Here is a 23,306-nt window from a genome sequence, read left to right as displayed (position 1 = left end):
TGATACTGTATGGTGATTGCAGCGGTGATTATCTAACTGGATGCGACCATTTGCTTAAACCAGTTAGCAGAAGTGAAGAGAAAGCATCTGCAGCTCAGTAAAAACCGAGATACGGGACAATGTAAAATTGAACCTGATTCATGGGTAATAGTCTCAAGGTTGGTCATTGATATACATATACTTATGGCTCCATGCTGTCCAGCTATGGATCCAGTACAAGAGCTGTTCCATAAGTTGTGCCTTTCCAAAAATAACGATAATGTCCTTTTTGTCATCATGATGTGAACTGCACTGCGCTATGCTGACATTCAAAATAAAAAAAAACAGTAACTCCCCACTCCCCCACAGCTTTAACCCCTGCACCTTAAACAACATTCGAAGAGTTTGCTGAGCATCATATTCTCCTTTACTTATAGACAATAAAATCAAGTTTTTTCAGCGCATGATTTTTTTTCAATCATCTCCATGTTGGAGGGTTAACTAATTACATTTTAAATATTTTCCTCTTGTGCATTTTCTAATATCAGGTCAGCATTGTGTTTTCTCTGGTATTTGTATGTATTCTGCCCGCCATGAGTGTGCAAAGTTTAGTTTGGCAGATAGCTAACAGTGAACAGAGGCGATGTGTTTTGCTTCCAATTGTTCATCTAATGTACTTTTACCAAAGGATCAATGCCATCATAATTAGCCAAACATAAGTGCACTAGCCTAATGCTCATGTTTTAGCAAACACTATCAACTGGCTGGAATAAATTAATATTGTTGTTGTTATTTTGAAACCATCAAACAAGTGTTGCTTTAGCATAAACACGGCAGGGAGACTTAACAGTGCTGCAAATAGAACATCCAAGAGGCATATACTTGTATTCTCTCAGTTAAGTGGAAACACTTTTGCAGTCCGTGTTCTTCTTGACACCATCAATCAACTCTTTATTTGTGCTCTGTGGGATTTAGACATCAATTTCTGTCCCATAACAGTTCAGATTAGTTTTGTTATTGGAAGAGATTTTATAGACCAGTGCACTCATTACACCACATTTAATGCAAGTTGACTATACTCGGTATAATGCAGTGCAGTTCACCAGTACACCACACCCAGCCATTTTCGATACCACTGACTCAGAGGTATAACTGCACAACTGAAATAAGACCACTCGTGGATGATTCACACATGATGAGACATGAATTAAAAAAACAACAGCCATATTTCCTTTTCAACACATTTCCAACACGATGACTAAATTGAAAGTGGATTGGCTGTGGCGATGACCTCTGCGAGTTTGAGCGTTTGGTACAGTCCCACCCAATACCAAGGCAGGTTGTCAATCAAGTCCCAAAAGGGACTTTTGGGACTTGATTGACGAGACTCCCATCTTTGAGGTAACCCTTATTAAAGGATTAAAATGTAAGGTCTCCACTAAATTCTAGCATGCCTGACACGTGTACTGAAATATTGTTCATGTCACCGCGGTGCATGTGATAATGTGACTCTCAGCTTGTTAATACTTGGCAAGTTCATCTGCCACAGCTGCAGAGCATCAAGGGTCCTTCTAATTCAGCTATCCTGGCAGGAGAACCATGTAATCCAATTTCCTGGGGAGACATTCATTCACAGTGATTTCCTGATTCCACATTCTGTAATTGTTCTCGACCGGGCAAGGAAAAAATATCTCTTCGTTATGCCTGTCCTGATAGTCAAATGACACTGATTCTGTCTTTTCAAAAGATTATTCGGTAAATGTATTTCAGTGCTAATACTGTAACTTTTGAGTTTGATTTCAACAGTACTGTAAATAATTGCTGTTGTTCAGCAAAATAAGGTCACCTCGTTTTTTTCTTCATGTCTAACCTGCAGGTCGCGTTTATGCACATCCAGTGAACTTCGGAGTGAGAGACAAACAGGAAAATTGAAGGAGCATCTGTTAGCATGCATTTATTATACTGAATAGGAGCTTGAGACAAGGGTGTCAACTGTAACTGCAAAAACGTTATTAGCTGTCATAGCTGTCATCTCCCGCACGGGGCTTCAAGCTGCACTGTTGAGCACAGAGTGTAGAGAAAAGGCTTCACCTCAACTTCTTATTAAAATGACCCAGTGGAGGATATGTGGCCATCTGTCATGGAATGATGCCCTGTAAATATCTGAGAAATGTGCCAAGCAGCTGAGAAAATGATAAAATAGCTGGTAAGTTTGGTAGGGAGGTGAGGTCACACACTGACATGAACGGTGGTCTCCAGGTGCCCAATTCACAGCGGTGCTCTTAAGTTTACATCACCTGTATGTGGAAATATTATTGCAGTTGATTAAAATTGAATAAAGTAAAAACAATATATACATTTTTAGTAAATCATATATGTCCATAATAATTAAAATTTTATGAATAGGGCTTATTAGGATCATACGAAATAAGCATAGACATTAATAACATATACAGCACAGTACGTACATATACAACTCTTGGTCACTGTATTAAAGATCAACATTCCAGTTTAAATGGTATTTCCCAATTCTACAGGAGGCCCCATAAGTCTCCATATAGAAGAAAAATAAATGTTTCTTGGCATCAACCATTTTTATTTTTCTGATATGCTCAATATGGTTGGTTTGAATTTGTTGCTCTTTATTCAAATGCATTCTCTGGGTTTTGTGAAATATAAAGAAATAAATGTTAGTGCCATATACAGTATATATGGAATGTATTATTCCTTCTATGTATGGAGATTTATGGGACACCCTGGATATTTATACAGGTACATCAGCTCAAACTGGAATGAACCACCAAACGCAGCAGACTGGCTCAAACATCTCCGACAATGTGCTTGTATCGGGGCGCTTCCTCAGGCATTGTACTGCGCATGCGCCCAGCAACGGAGCCGCTTCTGATTTGACAAGCGTGGGATGCGCCACAGAGTCCCACTAAATTGCAAGCTTTTCCCGTTCCCGAGTGTGCATCATCGGCTACACCTACCGACTCCGTTGTTGTGGCTGGAGCTCTGGGAGCGGTCTCTATTCCAAAATCGCAGGGGAGTTTTTAGAAGAAGCGACGGCGTCTTGTTCTTCAAAGATCCCCTTCAAAAGAAGGAAAAGCACAATTCAGCACCACAGGATTGAGGAGAGCGTCTGGATTTGAGGCGATTTTCACTGTTCATACGAGCTTTACCAGAGAGGAGGATTGTGATATTGGGACTACATTACCAAACAAGGTGTTTTACATACTTTGGAGACCTGCAAGAAGTACTAAAAATTGAAGGTGGGTTATGAGTTTGAGCCGGCGATTTGTCATGTGGCAGGTGCTTTTGCTAGCATCCCCCTGGCAGCACTTACTCAACCGCCGTGTCGCTAACATTAGCTTAGGCGAGGTCCGCCCGGCTTCATTCTTCATTGTGCCTCGGCTAGTTTGCAGAACGGTTTAATTCCACCTGCCTGAAACAGTAAACCAAAGAGTGCTGTCTGTCGCCTGCACGGTCCTCACGTGTTGTTTTCTGAAGACCAGTGGTTCAAATTAAGCAGAGAAAATCATTGTCGCCCACTGCTATCGTCACTGGGTGCTGCTATCCAGGGAGCCCAGTGCTGAACGCCTGATTCGCCTCGGAGCAGCCACCTATTCGGGCAGATAGATAGATGCATGCTAGGCTGCTAGCTACTGTCGTGGCTAAGCTAGCCTGCCACTTCTGAGCTCATAAAATTACGGCCCCGCTTTACAACGTGACAAAGACCGTTAAAACGCTTCATGGGCTGGTTAGCTGCTATCGCATTGTCTGTCCGACTCACACTCTCTGTTTTTTGAGGACCCATGTTTTTGTTCTGTTAATTTGCTCGCCTATACGACTGACTGAGAAAATAAAGGATGGCACCAGCGTAACCATATGTGGGTCCTTTAAGCAGATCACACGTTTAAAGAACTGCTAGACTATGAACAGACTGTAAAACACAAATATTTTAGTCCAAAATGTGTGATAGCGATATTAAACCTGCAGTTTTAATATCGCTGTCAATGTGCTGTGGAGGATCTGTGTATGAAGTTTTCTCATTGCGCAGGTCTCAAAGTTCCTCTCTGATTTTGACGTTTTGACCCAGTGTAGATTGGCACATTCTCTTTCTGGAAATGGAGATGTGAAATCTCAGTGGCCGTGCTAGTTGAGTGGCTTTATTTATAGTCAGGGCTTATGTTTGGCAAAGGGGCATGCTCAAATTCTTCATGACACAGGGGCTGTCTGGTTGCCGATGTTTTGGAACGCTCTTCTTTGGTCAGCTGGACAGCTGGCGGAGATAAAGTTGTAATGTGTGTTTGACACTTCTGCTGAGAAGCAATGTATTGTAACAGTGATGCTCAACTTATTCCAAATACTCTTCCCAAGCACCCTTTATTGAATTTTGTCAAGTTTATGTCATATGTTTGACATGACAATATCGCTGCATGTTTTACAGATTCAGTAAAGCCTCTTAAGATGAGACCTTTTTTGCATTTCGAAAAAAAACCCAACACAGGAATCATAATAAGCTTGAGCTATCCAATTCAATTTATGTTTACATTTGGTTTGTAATGCATTGTACATGTACTCCTAAGTAGTGGACACTTGCAACCAACTGATGCCTTCTTGATTGCATCTCAGGTAGTTTGTGGTTTAAAAAAAGACATCACAGTATCACTGAGGGGAATCTGAGCCGCAGACACACAGACTTCCAATATGACATCAACTCCTGGTGGCATTGTTCCACACAATACAACAGTGGCATGGAGACAAGAGTTCAGCACAGTGAATCCTCTCATCAATGGGGGGAAAATATGTAAACCAAAACAATAATTCAAATTGTCCTGTTTGGTTCAATTTGCTGTACAGTATTTGCCTTGCTCTTCTTACAATGATCAATGTTGAATAAAGAATCCATGCATCTGTTATTCAAAACTGCACAAAATGTTTCTTTCTTAGCCCTTGTCAAGGATATGATGCAAATAGCTATGAGTATTTTTTTTGAGTTTGTCTCAAAATTATAGCGCACACTTTCAAGCATTAAAATAAATAGGGATCCATGATAACTATTGGACAGATAACCATCGGACCGATATGGGGAAAAAATATGTCTCATTTATCGGTCTGATATCAACACAGCTGGACCGATAAAGGACGCTTCAAATACTGCAACATTGGTCTGGTTACTGCCACTTAAAGATCGGCACACATCAAACCTCTGCTGAATGTCATTGACATGACGTGGACAAGGCGCTGCCATCACCAGTGTTGGCTTTTTTTTCTTTTCTTTTTACTAAAACTGGAATCATATTTTATATTTCAAAACTCAAAACTGCCGTCATGGTAATAGCTGAATGGAGATAAACTCGTCGTCGTGTAATTCGGTTACCTCAAAAACAAAAGGCATTGATGATTGGTATCTGTTTGGAGAAGCAGGAAGTTTTTGTGCATCTCTGTATGTAACGAAGTGTTTAGGTGGAGGCCGTCTCTGTATTTATAAATCACTGTATTCAAATGGGGCGGCCCGGTAGTCCAGTGGTTAGCACGTTGGCTTCACAGTGCAGAGGTACCGGGTTCGATTCCAGCTCTGGCCTCCCTGTGTGGAGTTTGCATGTTCTCCCCGGGCCTGCGTGGGTTTTCTCCGGGTGCTCCGGTTTCCTCCCACATTCCAAAAAAAATATGCGTGGCAGGCTGATTGAACACTCTAAATTGTCCCTAGGTGTGAGTGTGAGCGTGGATGGTTGTTCGTCTATGTGTGCCCTGCGATTGGCTGGCAACCGATTCAGGGTGTCCCCCGCCTACTGCCCGGAGACAGCTGGGATAGGCTCCAGCACCCCCCGCGACCCTCGTGAGGATCAAGCGGCTCGGATGATGAATGAATGAATGAATGAATGTATTCAAATGTTGGAACGGACAAGATGCTATCGTTGTAGGTAGTCCAAGTGTTCAGTACCTCCATAAAAATTTTAGAACATCTCACAGGCGCAAGTAGATGAAAGTTTTAGTTGCATTGTCTCAATATTTTAAAATGCCACCATTTAGAGACAGTCCGGAGCCCTGAAAGTGCAGGTGGCAGCAAACATTTTTTAATTGTTCTTTCTTTCAGTTTGTTAATAGTGTGACAATAGTCATCAGGGGTAGTTCGTCTTGTATATAGTATTTGGGTTCAGTTTTTGTGTTTGTCATTTGCAATATAAAGGCCTTTGGTTTCTTGGAATGAGGAAAAGCCATTATTCATGAATGTGATCAATGGCCACTGTGCTGTCTGTCTCCAGGGACAGCAGGCAGTGTTGGCTGAGTCCCTTGGAACCCCTGTCAGCGTTACACTGGGGTAGGGATTTTAAGGTAGCCATGGTAGCCAGGCAAGCTGGAACAGGACGGCGTCTCTTTTTCAGCTAGCTCTCGCTCCACATTAAAAATAAGCTCCAGACAACTCAGACAGCACAAAACAAACCGCAAGCATTTTGTTACTCTTCAGCTTTTACTTGGAGGAATTTGGAATTTATTTGGACAATAAGACCTGCTTATTGTGTCTTCATATGTAATTTACCAGATTCATTTGCTATTTTTACTGTCCACCCTGACCTATAATAAGATAATAATAATAATAAATAAAAAAGAAGGCCACTATTGTTTCAGCTGGGACAATAAAGTAGATGATCTAGCAGTGTTTGAAAATTCTGTGTCAGCAGTAAATAGGTGCAGCTCGAGAGAAAGAGGTTATTGTCCTGACTGCTTAAAGGCAGAACTGCACCCACCGTGACCAGCAAATGATGTGTTTATAACACTCCATAGCCCCCCTAATGTTATTCCTCACACTATCACGCTGTTGTTATGTACAGCGTAATGTGCAATGTTTTTTACATCCATAATAGTGCCTTAAAGGCTCGCTTGTGGAGAATGATGCAATCCCAAAGCACTTACATTCACCTTCATTCATTGTTCATACAACGTAAGCGTCACGTCTAAAGTTGATCTTGTGACACGGAACCTCACGGACTGGTACTGTCAGCATATGCATTACAGTTGAGCCATCATTTTAGATCTTAATTCACTTGTTCGTTAGCCCATTGTTGACCTAAGACAATTTATTATTTTACTTCACCAGTACGGCTAACACCGGACTGAGCATGAACTCAATTTTTATGTACCATGTATCTAAAGGTCACGCTGCACTGTGTATAATTTTTAAGGCAAAATAAGGTCTTAAATGTGCCTGCATCTCATTTTATTTTAGGATTGCAAACTTTTAATATTCTCAACCTTTCCACTGTAATATTTTCAAGGATTTCCAGGTCACTGCACTCCATTTCAATTTACAGGAATCCTCTTGGCAGGATATATTTAGAGGTGCGCTGCACAAGTTATGCTTTTGCAACATTGTTAATTAAAGGGAGAAATTCCTTGCGAGAGAGCTGTAGTCACATCAGTGAAAAAACGATTGTATGGAGGAGACCTTTTTCACGTAGCCTTTCAGAATTTCGAGAGAAGTACACTAGTTAGCAGATAGCACAGGTGACGGCAAGATGTTTCACCATTTTAATAATTCTCCCGCAGCCTCTCCTGTAGATGCAACATTCTCAAGGGAGAAAGTGTATTGATTTTGACAGGATTGAATCACAACAGCCATTTTCTTTAATTGTTTCCTAGGATTCACAGTTATGATTGTCTGAAATGATGACGAGGCCTGAGTGATTAGACCTGGGGTGCCCAACCACCGGTTATATTTGTATAAATAACCGCCGGTAATTTGCGCTGTATGGTATTTTGAAGGCATTAAACATTACCATAGCGATCAGAGTGTTGCGGCCAGATTAGACGCTCCTTGTGTTTATTTTACATTTCGAAAACACCACCGTTTTCATGCAGCTTATACCATATTATTTTGTTGTATTATTTCTGCCACACCTTAAATGCCGGTCCCTGATTATATTGTCTGACATAAACCAGCCCGTGGGGCAAAAAACGTTGAGGACCCCTGGGTTAGACCAAACCACCTCAGCTCATCCCCAGATTTTATCAATGGTTTGGGCAACTTCATTGCCTTTATTCATCTGACACTCAAGTCGCGTTATTTAGGTGGACTAAGATCTCCTGGTAATCTATTAATATGATGATGTTAAGACCTTTGAGTGGTGACATCAGGCATAATATTCAGTTTAATTTTCTCGTGTGGGACTTGAGCAATGGGACTTTTTGTTACTGGTTATTGTTGTCTGCAGTACTGCTTTATCAGTGTTCTGAAGGTCCCCATTTTGAACCAACATTTTAGAGTCTAAAATTTAGACGGTTTCACCTTGTCAGAGCAATTACTTTTTTTTTTTTAAACTACACATAAGGTATTTGAGTTTTCTGACTTTGTGATTTAAGTATTCTGTTTTTGTCATTCTTTTTATTTGTTATTTAACCATGACTAGTTCTATTCACCAGCAATTTGAAGGGCCTACAGATCATCAGACAGAATACTTCACGTTCTATTTAAAAGATGTTAGTTTCCATACAGTGGAACACACTGAAAAATAACTCATCAACATTGGCATGTGTGCAGGGAGGTAATGTCTCATTTCTTTAGGAATGTTCAGTTTTTTGGTTTGTAATATATGTGTATCGTGTATCCTTTCATTGCAGCACAAGAGGCGTTAATGAATGGGCACTAACAATGTAGTTTGGTGGACTGTGCATAATTCGTCTGCACACGTCCATGGTTTTCACAGTCAGGACAATACAGCTTGTTGAAAATGCAGTTTTCTTTGATTCTTCCAACAAAACTGCAAAGATTGTTGCTAGAAAAACATTAAATGGACTCTTATCTGATACTCTTCAACCTCAATTATTTCTAGTACTCCCTCTCTTCATCCCAACTATTGGCAGCATCTGGGGGCGTAGCCGCCCCGATGCCTGCTCAACCCTCCCAATGTTTGTGTTCTGCCTTAGTGCATTGACTTTTCTTTTGTTCGGTGGCTGCTTTTCTTCTCTCCTCTTGCAGAAAATCCATATGCTGACCAGAGGCGTTTTGATGATTTCTATATTTAGGATTAATCCTAGAAATGTAGTGTGAGAATCAGGGAACATATTCTTTTATCCAACTCTCTTCCCATTATTCAAAAGTTTTATGTGTGTGTGTTTGTGTATATATATATATATATATATATATATATATATATATATATATATATATAATATGTATGTATATGTATAAAACACCTATGTGGAGTGTACGTCAGCAGTGATGCAGGCCTTCAAATTTATGCCCCCCCTCGCCAATAAAATAAACCCCAAAAACGTTTTGAAAGCTTAGATCAGTTGTAAATTGTTTGAGTACTTTCTCCAAGAGCGTTAAATGTACCGTTGAGGGTGAACCTTATTGGTAGAGCACATTTGAAAAATTCATCCCCAGATTAGCACCACGAGCGCACATCTTGAGACCGGTCCATTGTTAGGCTGAAAAAAAAAAAAGTTTGACTAAGTCGATCACAAAAATCGGTCGGTGGACATTTTTTGCCTTGAGGCACTGTTGTACAGCATTCACACAGGTATTTCCAGGCCACTTAAGTCCATTGTACTCTAACTAAACCAGTCTTTTAGCACATTTGCTTGGTGAAAAGTTGACATTGCAGTCAATGAGCTTTTCCATGTTCGGGGCACGTCTTGTCAGGTGTCGCCACAGTGATGACATGCTTGGCATAGATTTTACACCGGATGCCCTCCCTGATGGAATTATGGTCTCGCAGACACACGAGGACATTAGCATTTGTGACTGGGATTTGAACTGTGGCAGGAATCCACTGCATTGCTCAGCTGCAAGGCAATATGTTTTTAACCTACCATTGCTCGTTAGAACTTAGTTACCCCAGCAGCAATAGTTAAAATGTAATCAATTCATCAATGGAATAATCTATCACAGGCGTAGGGAACTCCCAATTCCTCGAAAGCCATATCCTGCCTGTTTTGGATCTCTCTCTACTTCAACACAACTGATTCAAATAATCAGCTCAGCAGCAAGCTCTGTCGAAGCCTGAATCAATCATGAACAATTGAATCAGGTGAGTTGGAGGAGGGAGAGGTCTACCTCTGATCTATAGGAGAATCGATTTTAAAAGATTGGTTGGTGACAGCCCTTGGATCAATGTCCACAATTGCCTGATGATCTAACTTGATTTGTGAGATGTGTTCTCTGTGTTGGTGCATATGGAAATTCTAAAATGGAATGTAAACGATAAAAGCCTCTTTTTACTTAATATGACCTTATTTCTTTGCCCAGTTAATGCTTATCATGTATTAACCTCATTTGTTAATACGTCCATGTCAGCAAACTTAATCCATGTCCGTGTGGCTTCACAGAGGGTGGAGTGGGGTCTTTAGATAAATCAGCATGCAACGGAGATAAGCTGAGGTCCTGGTGCAGAGTACATATTAGTATTAGTCACTGTGGCGTATTAGTCACACAGGTAAAAAAAAAAAGTGCATCATGAAGAAGAAAACCAAAACAAAACATATGTCACTCCATAGTATAAGTGGCATTTTGGGGGGTAATTTATTTTAAGAATTTATTTTGGAGAAATTTATTTGACAAAAAACCATAACCAGTAGAGCTCTGACTCGTACTGTACCACAAATCTATGTTCCCTAACTAAGGGTGCATTGGGAAATAAGCTCAGAGAGCAGAATGCGTCACTCTGACTGTTTGGAAACTCAAGCGGGTTGTGCTGTTCAGTTTAGTGTGCATTAAATAGGGAGTGCGATAGCCCAGTGCGTCAGGCAGTACAGATGGTTTCATCACAAGTTGCTGATTGGCTGACGACATAGGTTGCGTTTGGAGATTAATGGGAGGGCCACGCGTCCTGCTTCTCCGAAAACACACTCTGAGTGGTGGTTGGGCACCAGAGTGAATTTCCGAACGCACCCGAAACGTCCGCTTATAACTACAGAAAGGTTTTTCTTATTTGTTTAAAATGACTTACCTTAATTAGAATCCCGTGTTTCATTGTGGCCAAAGGTAGAATGCTGGTTGTTTATTATGTCTTTTAGTGCTGTAAATCCTTGTTTTGGCCGAAGGAATCCACATGCTAAACGAGCAATGCGTCATACATTCGTTGCCTTGTCGACTATTTCTACCCAGCATTCAGTTTCTGCCGTCCAGCATCAAAGATGGATTTCAATAATACGGAACATAATTGTTCCTCACAAAACTCACAAAATGTAAAACTTTATTACTGATAGGTTGGTGCAGGATGGCCTTTGCCTTCAAATTTTTTGTGCCCTAAAGCCCTAAATAGGTGCTGATATGCCAGGACATCTTCAAAATTGTGTGGAGTATTTATTTATTTTTGTGGAGTATCTAAATTTATTGCACAGTAGAAGGATTATTTCGAGACATTATATCATATGAATGTTTTTTCCCTTTTACTTCTCGTTTAGTATCTAGTTTATTTAGTATTCATATCTTTTCCTTTAAAACATTTTAGCTTTGATGTTAATGCTAGCCGTGTTTTAAACAGACAGACAAATTGTGGCCATTAGCAATGCGATTATTAATAGATGAACCTCTAATATGCATTCTAAGGAGAAGTGTCCTCCGTGGTTGGCATATACTGTACAGTACGTGCGTCAATACGGAACCAGTAGAACACATTGCAGACCCTCTGTCAATCTCAAATCTTTATGCCTGACAGATCATGGTTAGAGTATTATTCTGTATGCAAATGAATGGAGAAGGTAACATTTTTTCATACGTGGGTCTGACAAAACACTCACAAAAGTAAAGCAAACTTAAGGTTTATACGAACCCCATTCGCTGTTCTTAGCATCTTGTCACATTTCTAGTTGTCCCATCTGAACTCCTATATTTGTGTGTGTGTGTGTGTGTGTATACACAGTAATATATATATACTGTGTGTATATATATACAGGTATATATATATATATATATATATTGCACAATTATCTTTTCTTGATTTCAACTGGTTATATTATCCTCACTTGTTTTTGTGTCAGTAAAGCATATAATAACAGTGTTTAAAAAAACAAAAACAAAACATTAATTGCAGTGTGAAACTTAACGGCTTTTTTCTGTATTTTGATTTTAACAGAGATCATGACGACAGCCACCTCCCCTATCTTGCTGAAATGGGACCCAAAGAGTCTTGAAATCCGCACGTTGACTGTGGAGCGACTACTGGAGCCCCTTGTTACACAGGTAATTCCCTCAACCTCGTGATGCAAATATAACACGTTAAACAACAGAAGACGGTGCGGTGAGGATCATTCAAAAAAGGATCTAAACTTTGTTTACACAAAATAATAACTAATTTGTATTTGCTTTGGATCGTGATCAAGTGGTAAAATATGTTTCATTATTATGGATTTTGCAGAGCACTGTCTTTTTTTGATGAATGCTTTCGCTCGCAAGTCAAGCAGGTGGCTGAACGTGACACAGGTTTCCAATCACGGTGATCTAAAATTTCATCTCCTTTGTTCGTGTTTACTGTTGTTATATTACAGTATCTGTATTGTTTGTTACCTAAATGAGTTTCAAAATCAAAGCTTGATATCAGTTCTGATAGATGTTGCGTGCAGTGCAATACTCTTAATGGCAGTGTTCTCTATTTTGTGGACGATAAGATGCTACTTTTTTCCCACTGTTTGAACCCTGTGTCTTAAAATGTGACGTGTTTCATTTATGATTTTTTTACTAATACGCTTCAGGCCGCCAACAGATCTAAAGATAGTCTAATTGTATCTGAACAGTAACTCTAATAATTTAATGCACAACTGCGGTTCGTACTCCTTTTTTTTTTTGTTTTTTTGGGTGACTTCAGAGACATATTCCCAATGAAAGCTTCATGGATATTTATATAATGGGTTCCACTTCATTCTGTGACCCGGTTGGAAAATAAATTAAATGATATGCTTTGGCGATAATTAATGCCCTTCTCAGAAATGATATGGAGACTGTTTGGTCTTTTTTTCCCTCTCACATTTTTTATATTTAAAAAGAAAAAGTGTTACATCTTGTCAGATAAAATATTGCATGTTTTGAGCACTTGACCAAACCAAATGGATTAATCTCATGATCTGTCTGCCCTAATTCCGCCACTTGGATGAAATTTCCATTATTAGGATATTTTGTGACGTCGTGCAATATCTCTTTTCCTGCATCATGTTTGAGAGATCACAGCCAGAGAGAGCTTGTGAAAGCATTTCTGTTTTTCTGACAGGGCTATGTTAACACTGGTTGCTTTTTATTTTCTAAAATGGATTCATTAATGGTAAGTACTCACCCCATCATTTCCATGGAAGACATGATCAATGTATGAGCGTTGTGTATTAAGAATCAATTGGGTGTTCTTTGCAAATCAGTCGTTGATTAACTTTAAAACGGTAGATCATTTTATTGAAAGGCTTTAGGATTCATGCTGCAGTCACTGTCATAGACCGTTAACATAACAGAAAAGAAGTGTAGCTTTTTGGAGGTAACAAACGATGCTCTGCTTCATCTTTTAGTTTGATGAAAGCCATGAAATTCTTGTCTCAATTTTAGCAGTGTTGCAAAAAAGAAAAAGAAAGTTTGGAGTGTATTTTAAAAATCAGTGTTTTCTACTGTAAACTGATTACTGTATTCAAACATGTTCTAAAAAGTGAAAATAGTAATAAAAAAAAGGAGTTAGATTAAATTGTCAGAATGTTTAGTACCAAGTTTTTAGTCATCTTTGTAGTACTTGGGATGATCCAAAAGAGCCATTCACGTGTCCTCAGGCAGCTTGCGCTACCTTGCTTTGTCAGCATATGGCATGCTCCAGGATTGGCAACAGCTGTCAAGCACATCTGCTGGTAGTCTGCTGCCTTGCTTCTTATCCACCATAGAAAATTCATCACATCAAAGCTTCAGAAACGCATCGCCTTTGGATGGATTATGATAGACACTGCCTTAAGATTGATATACCAGTACAAACTACATATTCTCAACATTCAGACTTACCGGTAATTAAAATCACATCTAAGATTCTATCTTTAAGATAAATAAAACAACATTTTTTTATGGTAGATAGATTTCAAGAATATTTCATCATCCTTTAAATTCACTCAGATGAATATTGCATTGTTGAAGCCTGAGAGCTGTGAGCGATGCAGTTTATAGCGGAGGTGGGAGTAAGTTACATCTGTGCAAGTTGAAAGCAAATTGACTGTCGAAAAAAAAATCAGGGCAAGTCAAATTGAGTCTCAATCAAATTTCAATCAAGCTGAGTCAAGTCATTACTTGGTTCAAGCCACTCAAAAGAGAAGTCAAACAAACTTGCTCAGTCACAACAAATATTGAAGTGATAATATAATTTCACTAATCCAAGCACGAAACAGTATATTTACACCTTAAAAAGTTGCAATGATTGAATTAATTTATTGTACTGAATTGTTTTGAAGTTTTATTTTGAATTTAATTTGATTCAACTTTTTTTTCTAGCCAATGTATAGCATTTAAAACTTTTCTGACCATTAATGAGACCTTTAACTTGTACAACTCACAATCGGGACTCTCCTTACTCAGGGTGGGACGCACCTTCATCGTGCTGTAGTTTATAGTCGTGACCATAATTCATCTCACATCTTCAGGCCCAGACTCTTTTCCACACATCATGCAGGCACATGCCTCCACACCATTTTTTTTTCTCTCCAACCCTGACTGCTAGAAAGACTGCTGAGCTTCTTTTGCATTTAACGGTTGGCATTTATGTTTTACGTGCATAAGTGTTTCGCATGACCGCAATGAAAAAAAAAATGTTGAATTTACTCAATTTTTGTTCGTCAAGTGGCTGCACTGACTAAAATCATCTGAATCCAGAACCATTTTTTTTAAAGTAGCGTTATAATCTACATCACGTTTCCTTGGAGTCTATGAATGCACATATTTGTGTGTTCATCAATTGCTCTTCTGTACTATAAGTCTTCACACACACACACACACACACACACACGCACACACACACACACACTCTCTTCCCTTGTGTTAAGTATCACGTATCAGAGCCTGAAAGCGGAAAATTAAACATCTACGAAGGGCCACTGGGATTTACAGCTGAATCGAGATTCCACTGGCCAGTGTTCTGGGAGAAAAGGCCACATGGCAATTTATGCGATTGATGAGCAATAAAATAGGAGCACAATGCACACCAAGCCCTTATGTACCATACGGAAAAAGGTTAGCTGCTTGATCACCGATGAACAACCTTTCACATACTTTAGTACTTTGTTTATTAAATAACCTTGTGTGGTATTTAAAAAAAATATCTATATCTATAATTGTACCAACTAAGAAATTTGGAATAATTCATCAGCTATTTATGACTGTTATGCACATCATATTTCATGTCACTGTCACTCTACCTTCTCTTCCATCTCAACAGTTTAGTCTTTTCTCCCGTCACGATTCATGCCTGTGTCAGTCAGATTTAGATTATATTTCAGAATTTTTCCTCAGTTTCGTATTTGTACATTTACACATCTTCCACGCCAACTAAGAGCATTTGCCCCTGCAGTCTGTTGTACTTGCATCATTGCTGCATGCAGCAAGCTTGATTTTTAATTTGATGGCTGTCAGAGTTGATCGTACTCCAAAAGTTAGTCAGCCAAGCAATCTGTCTTGTGCTTGTGTCACCGTGAAAGTGACAGTGAATTTGTATGCCTTGGCAACATTCATAAAAAATGTACTGTAGTGTTGGAGTGCCTTGATATTATCACTCTGAAAACAGGTGCTTTCTTTTTTCTCCATGTGATGCTCACCACTCTCAAGGATGCTTGGCTCCACCTTTTCTCTGCATTATGGTTGCCTTCTGGGAGTGGAGCATACATGACTGTAATATTAGACAAGTTTAATTAAACTGTCATTTGGCAAATGAAAAGACGCAAGTCACTATTGAACGTTAAATGCTTTGTATCTTCATATAAAGCCCAAAGAGCATACCATTGCTGAGTTTCACTTAAAACACAACAATGCCAGTCAGTGTATGTAATATTTTGAAAATAATAACAGCAACTGCTAGGTTCACCTGAGTCCAAAAGCAGTTTTGATTTTAGGCGCTGGGAAATTACTGCACTCTCGGGCAAATAACGGGTGAATCTGATGCCAACCTAAGAACTTCAACACCCACCTGGATGCAACGTTAATCTCGTGAAAGTCATTTGTTTTCCCTACAAGCTTGTTCTTTGGATATTCTGGCACCTGCATGCAAAGACAACATTATAAATTCATAAAAATAACGCTGTTAAATCTGTATGAAGGTAGATAAGTTCCATGAGCCAAAGTGCCTGTTGTGAGGTTATTCAGGGCATAATTAAATATACATCAAGCTTTTTAAGCCACTGTTGGAAGAAAAACACTTCAAGGAGCTGTGACTTGAATGAGACCGTCCCGGTGGAAAGCAACATGACAAAAACCTTGCAGCTTGCAGAATGTGTGTGTGTGTGTGTGTGCGTATATGAATTTTACATTGAAGATTGTATGTATATCAAGATTGTACCATAGTATGTTGCTACTCAGCAAGAACAAAATATCAGGGAGGCGGTCTTCTCGTCATCAGCATTGTACTTTGCTCAACAAATCATAAGTGCACGCCAACGGGTTTACCGGAAAACATTAAGCTTCCTTTTAGAATCACGATTTTTCACAACATACAATATTACAAAAGACGACCACAAATGTGGGACATTCATTACAAATGAGATTTTTTTTTTTTTAATAACCATCCATCCATTCTCCGTACCACTGATCCCCACTGCGACCGTAGCTGTGCTGGAGCCGAACTCAGCCGACTGTGGGCGAGAGGCAGGGGAGCCATTCAATTGCAGGGCATTCATAGTCACATTCATAGTCATTCAGAGACACATTGACGTCTATGGACAATTTAGAGCATAGGTGTCAAACTCAGGTCCTGGAGGGCTGCTGCCCTGCATGTTTTCCAAGTCTCCCTGCTGCAACACACCTGATTCAAATGAACGGGTTCAATATCAGGCTTCTGCAGAGCTTGCTGATGATCTGATCATTTGAATCAGGTGTGTTGCAACAGAGAGACTTGGAAAACATGCAGGACAGCGGCCCTCCAGGATCTGAGTTTGACACCTATGATTTAGAGCAGGCATGTCCAAAGTCCGGCCCGCGGGCCAAATTCGGCCCGCGGTCGAATTTCATCCGGCCCTCGGCCCCTGTCATAAAATCAGTGCCGTCTGGCCCGCAGGTTGGGCGCAATGGAACACGTGTTGCATTGACTGAGGTCTCGTAGACTGGTGAGTGATGTTTCATAGAGTACTGCTTCCCTCTAGTGGCTAAATGAGTAATAGCATTCACTAAATGAGTAATAGCATTTAGACACTAGAGGGCATCACTCACGAGTTAACAAGACATCACTCTGTGTTTATATTGACTGATATGTCATATTTCAAATGATCCTTGCAGTTGTGGATATGTGTATTGCTTGTTCATTTCCCTGTTGTTCGAGTCAAAGGTTTTGTGACTATTGAAAAGTCACGGTGATACATTTTATGTTTCAAATCAATCAATTTGCACTCAGGAGACTTCTGTTTAAGAAAAAGTCAAGTGAATACGCAGTTGCATGTGATATACCTGTTTCAAATGAACCAAAAGAAATTCTTAAGATTGTTGAAATTAAAATAAAAATGGAAATGTGAAACAGACTGGCTTACTAAAATTTGTTGAACAATATTGTTGTTCAATGTAAAGAATGTCAGCCAAGGTCGGCCCCCCGACATTTTACCACATAAAATCTGGCCCCCTTGGCAAAAAGTTTGGACACCCCTGATTTAGAGTCTTCAATTAACCTATTATACATGTTTTTGGAATGTGGGAGAAACCCAACACAGGCACGCGGAGTAAATGCAGAATCTGCAGAGGAATCCCAAATGTGAACTTGCAACATCTGGATGGTGAGGAGGAAAACAGTGCTCCAAGGCACAATACAGTATTATATTAAAAGTAAATAAATAAAATAGGGCAAACAGGCCAGTGTAATAATTGTAAAAAAAAAAAAAAAACTAATACATTGTTAATTTGTTCATCACTAAAATGAGTTATTTCCACGAAAATTTCTGTTGGGGGGGGTTGCTCGAGCTCTGAGAGAAAGTACAAATCCTCAAAACATTCATTCAAATTATTATTTGTAAAATGTAGCCATAAACAACACGTACACTACCTGCTCTCATTCATGTTCGTTGCCAATTATTTTGTAATGTGCAGTGCCTCCACCTACAGGAATGGAAGTTTTCAGAGTCGACTGGACAGAACAAGTTTACAATCAGCGGCGTCTTCTTTTGCATACTCAGCGATCGATGCCCTTTGTTTGCCGCTCGTCTGTTGGCCGCCAATGTAGAGTTCTTTCTGTTTGGCAGGGGTTGTAAATTTGTGAAATCCTTTTATTCGAAACACTTGGCCAGATTGCGCTACCTCCTTGCATGATTAACAAAGCGCCGAAACTAAAGGAGGAGAATAACGCAACATGTTTAAATCATTTATCTTTCAAGGTCTATCTCTACTGAGGTAACTTTTTGGCCCTTTTAATTGACAGTCATTTCCAACTGTTGGCATTACGTCTACAGTTTAATGGTATGAGCAGCGAATATACTGCTCATTGCTCTGCTGCTCCGTAGGATGGTTATAGAATGAAGTGCTTTCTGAAAGGACCAGGTGCACTACAAGCACTTTTGTGATGTTGCTGCTGCAATGCATAGCACTGAAGCAATGAAGTTGGATTTAATTAACACAGTGATTGGATGTCTTCCCTGACTCTATATTTACTACATGTTTCTGCAGCTGCACACTATTGTCAAGAGTGTTCTCTTTGGTCAAGATTAGGCTGTATCATAATAACATGGATCGTTAACTGAATACACTACCGATGGAACTGCCGTATTTTCCATATATATATATATATATATATATATATATATATATTTATGCTGTGATGCATAACCTCTAACCTGAAATGACTTGGTAAAATAAACAGGCCGTTTTAATTTTGTGACCGAGTGTATCCTTCTCTATGCACACTCTATTAACCGTTAATTGTATGCAAAGACACTTTAAATAATGTTGTCTTGAAGTAACTGACGCAAAGCGAGTGCACTACACCTAACTGTAACCAAGCAAGCAAAAGAGCTGTTGATTCAGTCTCCACAAGTTTGAGCTGCAGTTCAGAGAATGCCGTCAGCTACGGGAAGTTGAAGACATCCGCTATGGCATCATATGCTCAATATATGGCAGCACTGGCGTTCAAGCGGGAGCTCAGAACATTCAGTCAGGAAACTCTTCTATGCATTGAAAAATAACAGTGACTAGATGAATTGTTTGCTTTGCCACATAATTTTTTAAGTGAATTTAGTCTTTAACATGAGGAGGAATGTGCATTGCGCACAGGTTTTGCCTCAGATTGATTCCAAACCAGGAGTGAAAAAAACCTATCCCGTTGCAACTTATCATGAGCTCTCTGTTGTAACTTGGGCATGTGTGTGTAGAGATTGCAAAAGAAATATATGAGAAGATGAGAACATGATGCTAAAGCTTGTTAAAATAAATTCATCCGAGATGAAATCAAACTTTTATTCTTGACCCATTTTTAGAATTGGGTCCTCAAAAAGATCAGATCCTGTCTGAATTAATAAAGAAGATTGTGTGCGGTATGCTTTCAGGAGGTCTCTCACAGAAAATAACAAGCTGCACAAAAAGGTTCTGCTTCAGAAACACTGGTGACAGTGTTTATCGTTATATACTTTGGGTATGCTCACCGCTAATCCGTTTGATGATGTGGATTTGATCACCTGTGAGTGAACTGATATGTTTTCATGTCACGACAAAGCCCTTTCTAAAGATGGCAACGCTCCATTTCACATATACAATGAATGGGGTTGATGACATCACGCTGCAAAGCTCAAAGTGAGAAGGGCTTTAAGAGCCGCAAGAAGCCGAGCAGAGATGTATGCGGCTCGCGACCAATGCTGCAAGAATACACTTTGAGTACTGCATGCCCCCCGATTCTGTATGTGTCTGACTTCTTTTTTTCCCCCTCGTCTGTGCTTCCTAGGTGACTACTTTGGTAAACACAAGCAACAAAGGCCCATCAAGTAAGAAAAAGGGCCGCTCCAAGAAGGCTCATGTTCTGGCAGTCTCAGTTGAGCAGGCTACTCAGAACTTCTTGGAGAAGGGAGAGCAGATTGCCAAAGACAGCCAAGATCTCAAAGAGGAGCTCATTGCGGCTGTCGATGATGTGCGTAAGCAAGGTGAGCATGTTAAAAGCACCTTCTTTAAGCAGAGCTCAACAGAGAGTATTTGGTCTAACAATCAGTGGCTGACAAAACAGCACCAATATTTTATATCGTTTCAAAAGAAGACAATATGATACATGCTGGTTTATATAGCACCTTCACAACAGCGGCAGCTGTAACAATGCACTTAACAAAACAGTTCACATAAAGTAAACAATAATAAAACAGCAGTTTTGCTTTGATGTGAACATTATTTTGTTCAACTCGGAGGAGCCAAGATTTTTAGCATGGGATCTCCTTATCAGCTTCACATGCTCCCTAGCATCATAATCAATCAAGTCTGGCCCCTCAACACTGATTTAGATTAGGTCCTCCACATTGTCGTTGTGCAGGCTTACCCTATCATTGGACGTAATTCTGTTTTGTGTTGGTATTCACGCCATTGTGTTTGAAACCACCTTTTTTTTTCTTCACCTGCTGTTTGGCTAATGTCTCCCTTTCCTTTTAATATGTGCCCTACGATGTCTGGTCACCAGCTCACCTGTGACCTTAATTAGGATGAGCAGCCACTTCTTTGCAAAATACAAAAAACTGGCACAGTAATACACTTATGTTCATCAAATACCCCCCACGCTTGACCCCCAAAGGATTTGATTTTCTCCTCACGAGACATGATCACACATTTTGCCCTCATTTTGTTATTGCTCGTTCAACTTGGATTCTCTGTTGTTGCTTTCAACATTGACCTGAATGTGTTGGTCTGCTGACTCTTTTTCACGCGTGACAAAGCAGTCACGACAGACCCATGGGATGAAAACTTTTTCGAATCAACAGATTAATAAAATAGTCATGTGACTTTGCACTCCAAAAAATGAAAGTGAATGCGACAAATGTGCAAATTCGTATTCTCCCGATTTGTCTCAAGCAACATCAGTTTCATAGGATGAAATGTTCCCTGTAAAATTGCACCGTTCACCTTGGAAAGGTCTTTTCGAAATGAGCACATTTAAATCTGTCCTCATGGCATCGACCCATGTCACTGTGCCCTCTTCCGCTCAGTTCTTGTCACTGATAAATTATGCACATGCTTTCAGACCACAGACGGATTTGGAAGGCAAACTTCTTTGGCCTGTCACTTTTGAGCTACTCATCACAAGGCCAATGAGACTTCAGCCTTAACTTGGGCATTATCAAATATTATTATTGTTGGTACTGTATATTTAACTGATGCGTCACACCTGTAATCTTTCTCACGCCAGTGTAGCTTTAAAGTGCTTTTAGATGAGCACTCTTTCATCGGCTTGAATTATCCTGTTCTTTAGACTGAATTTGCTTTACACTTTAATGCGGTTCATTTGGCTTGATGTGACCAAAAGTCGTGTTCAACTGATTCGAAACTGATCAGTGAAAGCAGACATAGTTTATGTATTATGACGTAAGGTCTTTAGATCTAATTCTAAAAGTAACACTTCTAATAGAGACCCAGGATTTTATTTTTAACAGGACTGTACTCCAATCATAAATTCCAGTTAACCTAATATTGTTCACATTTTTAATTGCTAACATTTGCTTTTGGTACTTGCTGATATCAATTAAGTATTTGCATTTGCATCATCCCAGTAAAGTGACGTTCAGCCTGTAGTTTAGAAACCAGTTCGATTAGAAATAAAGAATATATTTATATTGATATACATACAGTCAGAGCATCTACATCCTATCATTTGCATAGAATGACCATCTGGTGTAACATCGTTCTGCATTTATTATTATTAATTATTATTATTTTTGCAGGAGAGACTATGCGCATTGCCTCCTCAGAGTTTGCGGATGACCCCTGCTCTTCTGTGAAACGTGGCACGATGGTGAGGGCTGCCCGGGCCCTGCTGTCTGCAGTCACACGGCTGCTCATCCTTGCTGACATGGCTGACGTTATGAGGCTGCTGGCTCACCTGAAAATTGTAAGATTGCTAATTAACCAGCAATGTTGTTTTTTGGATGCATTCGCATCGTATAACTGCCTGCGTGATATCTTGCAACATTTCAAACGTTTGACAACACCCTCCAACAATATTAAAATGGAGAAGTACATTATTTTATTTCCAACGATGACTAGAAGACACAAAAAGATAATATCTGATCTTTTATTTGAATACATTTACATCTTCTTCGGATACACACGAACAAAATCTGAAATTAGATGCACACGAGCATTCCAACTAATACGACTTAAAATAAAACGGTCCATTGCTACTGCCAACCTTTTGCATTCTCCTTTTGTGATGCTCTTGTGGGATTTTGTCAGAGCCTCTTTCAGATGTTGTTGGGTGTGGGGTTACTTCCCACAAGTAAACAGGTATAATGCAGTTTCAATCTGGTTTATGTCTGGGTATTGACTTGGGGAGTGTAAAATCATCCACTTCTTTGTGCTTAATGAACTTGTTTGCATTTTGGGCAGTATGTTTTGGGCCATTATTTTGTTGAAAATGAAGCGTTCCCAATAAGTGTGGTGTCTTACTTTTCAGTCGGTAGCTAAAAACGTTCTGTCGTTTTGTTGTGTAAAAAAATGTTTAAAAAATTTTGACTTGACCTCTGTCGAGATCTGAGTTCACGTTACTGCTACCATTATGTGTCACATCATCACGAAATATTAGTGAGCTCATCGCAAAAGAAACTGTGCAGCAAGTCATAATTACATCCACGTAGTTTCACAGATACATTTCTATTTATGAAATCATGAGTCATTTTTTTCTTTCTCTATAGCTTTTTTATCACTTTGGTAAAGCTTAATTAGTCCATAAAGCTTCTTCCAGAATTATTTAGGCTCTTTGCAAATTTTACAGTAAAAGCTATAAATAAATGGAAAAGAAACTAAAACATAACGACTGTGAAAGCAATGGCTATTATAAACAATTTTAAAAACCGAAATGATAAAATGGAGATACATTTAGATTTAAGGATTAAAAACACAACTACCATTTGTGTAATTAAAATAAACATTGGGCTTGAATCCCCCAATGCTTTCTTCTCAATCCCTTTTTCCAGATCCATTTCACAGAGGAGCTTAGATGAAG

The 23,306-nt window shown here is 39.5% G+C and overlaps 1 protein-coding gene across 1 annotated transcript in view; it reads left to right on the top strand.

Annotated features, from left to right (window-relative positions):
• Positions 1-2,900: 2,900 nt before the first annotated feature.
• ctnna2 (catenin (cadherin-associated protein), alpha 2) overlaps positions 2,901-23,306 on the top strand; it is a 207,827-nt gene continuing 187,421 nt past the window's right edge. The window contains exons 1-4 of the mRNA XM_052084847.1: positions 2,901-3,251; positions 12,063-12,169; positions 20,055-20,250; positions 22,027-22,193. Coding sequence (XP_051940807.1) covers positions 12,068-12,169; positions 20,055-20,250; positions 22,027-22,193 — 465 coding nt within the window. The 5' untranslated portion in view covers positions 2,901-3,251; positions 12,063-12,067. The remainder of the gene's footprint in view (positions 3,252-12,062; positions 12,170-20,054; positions 20,251-22,026; positions 22,194-23,306) is intronic.

This window comes from Hippocampus zosterae, chromosome 13 (assembly GCF_025434085.1).
Source record: "Hippocampus zosterae strain Florida chromosome 13, ASM2543408v3, whole genome shotgun sequence".
Lineage (NCBI taxonomy): Eukaryota > Metazoa > Chordata > Actinopteri > Syngnathiformes > Syngnathidae > Hippocampus > Hippocampus zosterae.
This window is presented reverse-complemented; position numbering and strand designations above follow the sequence as displayed.